The following is a 9,997-nucleotide window of genomic DNA, read 5'->3' on the forward strand; positions in this document are numbered from 1 at the left end:
CCATTTGGCAATGTATGTTTGGTGTTCTTATATATGGATTTGCATTCATCTATGGCTTTGTCTTTCATACCGTGCAATCTACACAAGGTGTTGTGAGCATGGTGAGTCCACCACAATGAGCCATCACTTTCCAATAGGCTTTCTAGAAATAGATATGCTCCCTTTGTGGAGCTTAGAGCATAAATAATTTAATTAAGAAGCTATGGAGTCTACTTTTCCAGGCAACAAAGACAATATGAAAGTATCATATGAATGGCCGTCTAGGAAGTTTAGACTATACATTGTACCTTAGAAGATTACCAAATTCACCGATTGGTGATCTATGGGTCAAATTCGAAGACGATTAGGACATGTTCCATGGGTCAAATTCGAAGAAGATTAGCAAGGAAATAGCACAAATCAGGTGCAACATAGGGTGCAAGAGCTCGTCTCAATAGCAAAGATATCAATAGACAAGAGGAGAGTGGGTGGCAAAAGTGAATGATCATACCCATGGAAGCTTGTAATTGAGAACGACGCCGAGGGAAGACAGTGGGAAACCTGAGTAATCTGAGGAACATGCAACCCCATTCAAGCGATCGCGACCTTGGCCATCAGCTGGCTGCTCCGGACCTGTCGCCACAGCAAATCTCATGGCAGGACGAACAGGAAAGGCTGAAAAAAGGATTGAAGCTTTATGACGATTTCTCTTGGAAGGTACCCCCCAATCTTCCCTTCAGCACGGAGTTGTCCCCCGACAGTGGCAATGCCAATGCACTCCTAAAATATGTCGGAGGAGTAGATTTAAGTTTTTGGAAAAAAGACCCTTCAGTGGCGTGCGGTGCAATTGTGGTTTTGGAGCTGCACAGCATGAGTGTTGTCTATGAAGATTTTGACATTGTGCATCTTAATTTGCCCTATGTAGCGGGATTTCTGGCTTTCAGAGAGAGCCCCGTGCTCTTGGGGCTTCTAGAGAAGCTATCTCGAGAGCGTGCCGACTTGTATCCACAGGTTCTTATGGTGGACGGCAATGGAATCCTTCACCCCCGAGGTTTTGGACTAGCGTCTCACCTTGGTGTGTTAGCAGATATTCCCACCATTGGAGTTGCAAAAAATCTGCATCACGTAGATGGACTTACCAGGAAAGAGGTGCGATTGGTTTCCGAAGACAGTGAAGAAATAAAAGACGTTACAACCTTGATTGGGAATTCTAAACAGATACTGGGGATGGCACTGAAAAGTCATACAGGTTGTAAAAATCCTATCTTTGTTTCAATCGGTCACCGTATTTCATTGCAGACAGCAGTAGACTTGGTACAACGATGCTGCAAATATCGTATTCCTGAACCTGTGAGACAGGCCGATATAAGGTCTAGAGAACAAATCCGGGTCAAGTGCGGCAACTAAGATGGGCTTCTTCTTGAGGGTCGTTTTCATCAAACCATGGTATGATGGCAATGAACGGTGCCCAGCTAGCAGCCGAAGAGTTGGTCAACCATGTAATTGCAAAAAACCAGGGCTCGTGACCTAGTATCGTTCTTGTGCACTTGCTTGGACTGCATTTGAAAAAAATGCGTGTAGCTTGCAACCAGGTATTCTTCTTTTGTCTGTTCTTTCTTAAATCAAGCTTTCTTACTGTTGCCTCAAGTAGCACAGAATCAGTAAAGAAGTTTTTGGTCTTTTACTGTAAACCTGACGGGTGTTCAGGCCTTCGCTCTGATTTGGTCATCGCATCAGTCTCACCAGACTAATACCTCAGCCTTTCGCTTAGTGTGGTAGAATCGTAAACAGTGTGCCGTTTCCTCTCACCGATTGAGCAGCTGCCAGCTGCTTTTTGTTATGCATGGAGGAGTTGGTGGTTGCCCTCTAGGCTTGAACAAGCAAATGCCGTTCGCCAGCATTATAAATAAAGTGGGAACGTATAAAGGTCAATTATTCTACTCAGCTACAGGTGTTGCCTTCGTCCTGCAGAAGATATAGTGGCGGTATGTTGCCCTATCAGCTAGTTTTGCTTAGATGGAGAGACTACAATGAAATTGTAGTCTTCACAAGCAGTTGTGGCTTGAATGAAGAGAATGTGGACTACTTTTTGATTAGCCTTCTCCTTTAGTGCTAGCCTTTGTCATGGCTGAGTCTGCCCTTCACCTCTGGAGTGCCGACAGAAACTCAGTACAAGACCTTTGTATAAATGGATGCTCAAGTATGTGTGTGTGTGTAGATTTGTATGAGTGAGAGCATATGTTTGTACTATGGTCTACACCCACCATTGGGCGCTGATGACATCGGTGGGGATGTCATAGTAGCTAGTCCCTGCTATGTGTGGATGGAATTTATGGTTTTCAACCTTATGAGTGACTATCATGAGATTGAAACTGCACTATGTGTTGTGTTTTTAGAGGATGAGTCTGGGCATGTTCCTGGATTCATCTAGATCTATATTCTATATTACAAGACTTGAACTATATAAATATTGTCCCAGAACCACAATAGGCCATGATGCAATTTAATTTCAGGATGGTCTTGGCATGTTAGTCGGGTCATGCAAGTCTGAAATATGAAAATTTCATATGGACTCACTCTTGAATTCTATGTACCCAATCCTTCTATATGGTCTTCGCATGTTAGTCGGGTCATGCAAGTCTGAAATATGAAAATTTCATATGGACTCACTCTTGAATTCTATGTACCCAATCCTTCTATATGGTCTTGGCATGTTAGTCGGGTCATGCAAGTCTGAAATATGAAAATCATATGGACTCACTCTTGAATTCTATGTACCCAATCCTTCTATATAGTGGAGTTAGCACACAACATGTAAGCGAAAATTTTGGACAACTCATCTGCAATCACATTTTCTTTTCCCTTCATGTATTCACTGTCAAAGTCGTAGGACTGTACTGAGGCTTACCAGCTCTTTTATTTGATGGACAAGTTGAGTTGACTGTTGAGTACTGATCTAAGCATCCTGTGGTGGCGATGCCACTTTTTGAAGGCATGCAGGATTGCCAACATTTCTTGGATTACAAATGCTATATGTGAGCTGTTTGTCATCAAACTCTGGGCTTTCAAAAGCGATCACACGATGCTTTTGCCTTCAAACAGTTCCCAATGCTTTGCCACTGGCGCATTGGCTTCCACAATGAATGATTGTGAAAGGTCCGGACACACCAACACCAGGGCATGAAGCAGAGCAAATTTCAGGTCTTCAGTGCTTGACCACAAGAAGGCATCTTCATAGAAGAGTTTTGTGGGGAGCTGCCCTTTTGCAAAATGATGTATAGATCATCTGTAGAATGAGACAAAGCGCAGCCCAAAAGTCCCCTCAATTGAGTGGGTTGTGTGATTGTGGCCATCCCTGCACACATTTTACATGTGAGGGGCCACTCAAGGTCCACCATCACCTCAAGCGGCACAACAACCCCTGCAAGCCAACCCAGTGTTGATACAAGATCACTGATGAAAGAATCGAAGTTCTCTTTGACAATAAGAAAGGCATACTGCTCAATCAGGACATAATTCTTGCACATTGTTTGAGTTATGATACACTATACAGGCTAAGATAATGCGACATTGTAGGACACTATGCACAATTGCTCATAGTGAAGCTAATTTGTGGCATCAAAGACTCCGGCACTTGAATTAGAACAATTTGATGCATGGTCTACCAAAGATCAGCAGATGGAATTTTGTGATGGTGTGTATGGGAAGCAGTGTAGGACAGTGAAGGAGTCTTAATACTAAGAACACAAGTTTTAAAATGTACCCATGTGACGTGTCCAATAAGGCTAGGATGAGGTTATTCCCAGATCTTTCTAAATGCTTGGATCAACGTAAACTTGAAAAAGGCACAAATCCATGCACCATCATTGGGCGGAAGCAAATATTTATTATTTTCATTGATGATTACACCAGAAAAACATTTATGCGTAAAACATGGGAGCATACAAACACCTTCTTGGTATTCCCAGGGCAGATCAGTCCAGACTGGGACTGTCATGGTGTTGCCCATATATGGGGCTGCACATGACCCTTGTAGAGGGGCACATAGCCCATGAGGTGGGCTATGGAGCTGGGCATAGACCCTTGTAGAGGGGCACATTGGTTAGTGCATATAGCCCATGGGGTGGGCTATGGAGCTGGGCATATATAGCACTGAATATGGGGGCTTTTATAGGTCCCAAGGCAGGCAGGTCGGACTGCCAGCAAACCTATCCTAAATTCTCAAGACAGTTTTTTAAAATCTTAAACTTAAGATGACAAAGTTTCAAACTTTCAAAGCTGTGGTATGCTTTTACATTAGATAAATCAGATTTGTATTTTTTTCCAAATCTGTTACGAATGGGAGCATGTTGAAAGTATGATTGGGCTCTTACAGGTGTGGCAGCAAAAATTGGAGAGGAACTTTGTGTGGATAGCAAGATTATGCACAGTGATATTTGCTTTTACAAGTATATGTAAATTGTTCCAGAGGGAAATTTGCGCCCTGTTGGGTGCTGATGACATGCCGATAAATATATTCATTCGACTTTTGCCTCGTAGAAAGTCTCCTCACAAAACAAAGAACTTTTTTTGTTTTCAAGAAAGCATCAAGAGTGTCTGTGGAAGAATTTCTGCTAGAGGAATGGAAAGAAACAAGAAGGTACATTGTGCAGAGATTCATATATGTGTATCGTGTGATGGAAGTATTGAATGTCACTATTTTGTCAAGAAGATTGAGATGCACATGACGTTTTGGCACAAATATGGAAAAAGAGCCATTGCGAATGGATACCATTAGATTGATATGTTAGAACTCTCTCTCTCTCTCTCTCTCTCTCTCAGCTACACCTCCTCTCCTGCTCCGCTACACCTCCACTACACCTCCGCTCGTGCTCCTCTAACCTCTAACCTACCCCCCCCTCCTAGCCTCTTACCTAAAATTCCCCCTCCCCTCCGAGCCTCTCCCCTAGCCTCTTACCTCCTCATTGATTTCCATCCCCAGGACTAGGTGTGCCTCCCGCCAGGGGGGGGGGGGGGGGGGGGCTCATGCTCCCGCTCTCGCTCCTGCACTAAGACCTGCACAAAGGATACATGGATCAGTTCAAAGAAATGGGCAAAGATGGCAAAGATACGGATAAAGCCAAGAAAGACGACAACAAAAACAAGAAACAAACATAACTGAAACTTGAGGATGTGAACACTCGCTACAACCAAAGTGGACTGGGAGTTGATAGCAAAGCAGAGACGGGTCCAACTCGGCTTCAGCTTCAGCTTCAGTTTCAGCCTCAGTCCCCGCTTCAGTTTCAGTTTCAGTCTCAGCCCCTGCTACTACATCCTCATCTTCAGCTTCAGTTTCAGCTTCACTACTACATCCTCATCTTCAGCTTCAGTTTCAGCTTCAGCTTCAGCCTCAGTTTCAGCTTCAGTTCCAGCCACAAACTCTACATCCTCAGCTACAGCTACTGCCAGCGACATACCCATATTCAGGACATCGATTGCTTCACTTTCCACTTCAGTTTCAGTTTCAGTTTCAGTCTCAGCCCCTGCTACATCCTCATCTTCAGCTTCAGCCTCAGCTTTAGCTTGAATTCCAGCTACAACCTCTAAATCCTCAGCAACAGCTATTGCCAGCGACATACCCATACCCATGACATCGGTTGCTTCACTCTTCTGTCGGATAGAGGGGGGTTCACTGACCTCATCTCTTCCATCTCTCGCTCCCTCTCCCGCTACAGCTTTCTCTCCGATTATGACACCCACTTCGGAGGGGTCATACACTGCTCCGCATTACGCCTCGACCTTTCTCTCCCCTCTACCTCTCAGTCAGCCTAGGTTCCCACACCCTGCTAAGATTGCCTCATCCAGGACACTATCATCTCCATATCGTACCCAGCTCACCTAGTCATCACCCAGCCTCCAGCCTCACCCTCACACTTTCATGCCACAATCCTTCCAGTTTCTGCTAGGACACGGACAAGCTGAGCCATAAGAGGCTTGGGAGAACTTGCTGATGGGGTACACAGTATCCTAGAGCGCGAGATGGAGTTGTCACGCTTTGCACACGAGCAGGGTCGCTGCACTTAGGAGCAGGCGCGCCTCATACAAGAGCAAGCTCGTGCTATTCGAGACCAGGCTGATCTCATTTAGGGACTCAGATACTGCCCTCTTGCCACACCGCGAAGGGCGTTCCAATCTGAGACAGTGCACTCTTGCACTTTTTGGTTGTGCTACCTATAGAGATTTGCTCCCAAACTTGAAAAAAAGGAAAGCAACACTGATCCTCTTACTAGGACACAACGAACTTGGTTTGCTTTCTTGAGCTCCGTACCACGAATTGAGCTCTGATACCATGTGAAGAGAGTGGGAGAGAAGGAAGGAGTCTCACTTGCAGCTTTCTCACATACACAATGGGGAAATATACACAAAGGTGGAGGCTGAAAACAGTTTTCCTCTTCTTAGTTGTGAAAGCCAAAAGAACTCTAAGTATAAAAGAATTGGTGAACCCTATGGGGTGTTTATGACACTTCTCTTCCCAACTAAGGTTTAAGCAGGTTCTCACCACGTTTTCCTTGTTAGATGGTGGCAGGTTGGCAGACTCCCCTCTTTAATAAAAGTGATGCTTGCCAGGACTTATCCAAGCTCAACTTCTATACAGTTTTTGCAAAAGTCATTTCTACAAAACGGCCCACTGCTAGTTCCTTTATAAACAGGGATTCACCAACTTGTACAAGCTTTTTCGTCAATGCAATTAGTCCTATTTCATTGTCTAGCTTCACTCTTTTGTCTTTTCACTATGCAAAGGGGTGTCGTAAAATCTTTCCCTCACACATACACACGTGTAGTTTATTGTGAAAATGAGGTACATGGATAATGACAAGTGCATAAAATGTTCCATTAAAAGCATAAATGCCAAGGTAATCTTTGTATGGATAATATGGCCTCTCCATGTTATGCATACGATCATGCATGGGCATAACATTCTTGCTTAGAATGAGAGTGTGGGTATCAATGTTCTTATGATACTTTTTTAAAGCTTCTAATGAGTCATTCTCACATGATAATGGTTCAAATCCGATACTAGGAGCTCATATCCAAAACTATGGGGAGATATCTAAGGCTCATTAGGTAATAGATGACGGACAAAAATTGAGATGGAAGGTCGGGTTGAACTAGGCCACCTATTTTTATGGGTGTAGTAATGGTAAACCATACAATCATTGATGAATGGTTTCATTGCCTAGTGATGACGTTTGAATCGACTGTGGACTGTATAATTACCAATGGTTTATGGCCCGAGACCATGTACTCGAGTCTTAGTATATAAGTTGAATCGCAGAGACTGCCCTAGCATCACAACCAATCAAGGAGCTCGGGTTCAAGGGTATAGCTCAATAACATCTCGATCACATGCTCACAGATGTGCATAGCTGCTCAACGGACGTGACAATTCTATGTGATACCTTTTAAAAGAGCTGTCGAGATTAATAAAAGTGAAGGCATAGAGCTATGGAGGTAAGAGCATATGCCATAGCCATATCCTAATCGGCCATCTTCCTCAAAGATACATTGATCTACCACCTTCTTCGGAGCCTTCTAACTATTGTGAGTTGGTTTAGTAGCCAGCCGGCGCTCCATCTCTTGGCTTTAGTAAGCTGGCCTTTCTTGTTTTACCTTCGGAATCTATAGCATGGCATCTATCACACGAGGAAAATTAGACGCATGCCAATACAATGAGCTAGAATGACATGCTTGTATGAGGATCAGCTAAAGGCTATCTAGATAAGCATGGCTAGCTTGGAGGAGCTTTGGCGAGGACCAGCAAAATAAGGGAGGCGTCATGACATAAACTTGGGTGCTGACGAGCTGATTAACAATAGTTGAAGACCGTGGTGATAGGTAGAACTAAGAAGATGGGAGGAAGATGATGCATGAGTGTGGAAATCAAACCCCTCGATTATATACTGATGTGGCAACGTTACATTATTGGTAATGATTCAAGTTTGTGAAAGCAATAGCCTTATACGCTTCTTGATCGGCTCTATTTTAACGGTCCTTGACTTAAACAGTTGCATTTCATATGATCATATACGAACCTCTGCACAACATGATCACATCATTGATTTCCCACTTGACATTAAATGTCATCAAGGTGTGTGACTTATCACCAAAGACATGGGAAAATATGTTTTTTGTAAGGCATGGGGAATTTGTGTTTTACTTATGGCCCCTAAATACATGGGGAGTCCTCAAACAATATAGGAAAGAAGAATACCTCAGGTTTGGCTCTTTTAGGATCTAGTACTTGGGGTTATATACTTAGCTCTATCATGAATATGACTAAAAAATGTGTGGGATTTTTAGTACATGTTTCAATCCCTATGGGTCTTCTCGATAGGCATCTACTTAGTACATCCATTGGTTTATATCTAAATGATCTTCTCTTTGCACTTGTTCACTTGCTCACCTTACCATGGAAAGTGCTTTAATTAAATGTTCGTAATCTCAAAGTATAAATCAAACACTCATACTTTTGCAAGGATTAACTCTAAGGGCTACTTCCTGTACTCATTGGGTAATAGTGTATCTCCCTAGTCACCTGGGAATGATGTATCTCCAAATACATGGATGACTTCATGATGTGCTGACTTCTTTTGGAACATCCTCAAAATGTTGACTTAAACATTGAGTTTCGCCATAGTGTACCTCTTGCTAAGGATATATTGATTTGGTTGGATTTGTAATTACATTTGATATTGTGACATCAATAACAAGTGGAGCTCTGCGTTGAGCCCTGCAGTCCCACAATAAAAGGTTCTTGTTCTAACATATCTTTATTGTGGATGGATGCAGGTGAGTGGAGCTCCTTCAATTTCATTTGCAACATGTTACAAGCTTATCAAATTGAGTTATCCTTACTTTTGTGTGTATATAATGTAGACCCCACATGCTGAGTCATGTTTATTTTGTAATATACTTTTGAGTAATGTCTTTGTTTGAGGGAGTTAATGCGATTGTGTCTCTCTTTAAAAGTCAACAAACACACGCACACGCACACGCACGCGCGCGTACACACACACACATACACAAAAAAAAGAGTAATACTTAGGCATGGATGCTTGATCATGCATAGCAAGGCATTGCCTCTTAAAGGTTTTGTCTAGTAGTAGATTTGGCTGCTTGTTCGAGAGTTTCCATGCGTATGCTTTGGTCTCTTGTGAGGTAGATTTGGGCGTAGGGTGAAATCTCTCTGCCAACATGGTGCTATGGCAAAGGCTATGAAATTAAGGTTTGGTTGTAAAGCCAAATCTCTAGAGTTGCACTTGAGTTAGGCGTGGTGCTTGATCATGCATAGCAAGTCATAGTCTCTCAAAGGGTTTTGCCTGCTAGTAGTTTTGGATGTTTGGCCAAATGCTTCTATGTCTATGATTAGTCTCTTGTGAGGTGCAACTTATGTAGATTTTGACATATGTTCAAATCTCCCTTCCAACATGGTGCTGTGAAGAAGGCTATGAAATTAGATTTGGCCACACTGCCAAGTCTCTAGATCTGTACTTGAGCTGGGTATGGTGCTTGATCATGCATAGCAAGGCAATGTCTCTCAAAGTTTTTGCCTGTAGATTTGGCCACTTGGCTGAAGGCTTCCATGCCTATGCTTGGTCTCTTGTGAAGTACAAAATATGTAGTTTTGGACATATGGTCAAATCTCTTTGCCAGCATGGTGCTATGAAGAAGGCTATGAAATCAAGATTTGGCCTCATGGCCAAATCTCTTGAGGTGCACTTGAGTTAGGCATAGTGCTCGATCAGGGCATTGCATCTCAAAGGTTTTGGCTACAGCCACATGGTCGAATTCTTCCATGCCTATGCTTGGTCTTTGTGAGGTATAGCCTATGTAGATTTGGATATATGGTCAAATCTCTCTGCCAATATGTTCAATGAAGAAGGCTATGAAATCAAGATTTGGCCACATGGTCGAATCTCTAAAGCAGCACTTGGAGTTAAAATTTGGCCATATGGCATGCATTTGAGTTAAGATTTGG

At 43.0% G+C, this 9,997-nt stretch overlaps 1 protein-coding gene across 1 annotated transcript; it reads left to right on the forward strand.

The window, feature by feature from the left end:
* The first annotated feature begins 393 nt into the window (after nucleotides 1–393).
* LOC147894851 (endonuclease V family protein) lies at nucleotides 394–8,946 on the forward strand. Its single transcript, XM_087385075.1, has 2 exons — nucleotides 394–1,571; nucleotides 8,809–8,946. Exon 1 carries the CDS (start codon nucleotides 559–561, stop codon nucleotides 1,384–1,386), a length of 828 nt encoding a protein of 275 aa, XP_087241201.1. The 5' UTR covers nucleotides 394–558; the 3' UTR covers nucleotides 1,387–1,571; nucleotides 8,809–8,946.
* Nucleotides 8,947–9,997: the final 1,051 nt, after the last annotated feature.

Source organism: Dipteris shenzhenensis, chromosome 14 (assembly GCF_047967505.1).
Source record: "Dipteris shenzhenensis isolate YYH24624 ecotype China chromosome 14, Dip_SZ_1.0, whole genome shotgun sequence".
Classification (NCBI taxonomy): Eukaryota; Viridiplantae; Streptophyta; class Polypodiopsida; order Gleicheniales; family Dipteridaceae; genus Dipteris; species Dipteris shenzhenensis.

Coding starts and splice junctions, on each gene's coding strand:
- LOC147894851 (XM_087385075.1), top strand. CDS start 559: ATGCAACCCCATTCAAGCGATCGCGACCTTGGCCATCAGCTGGCTGCT.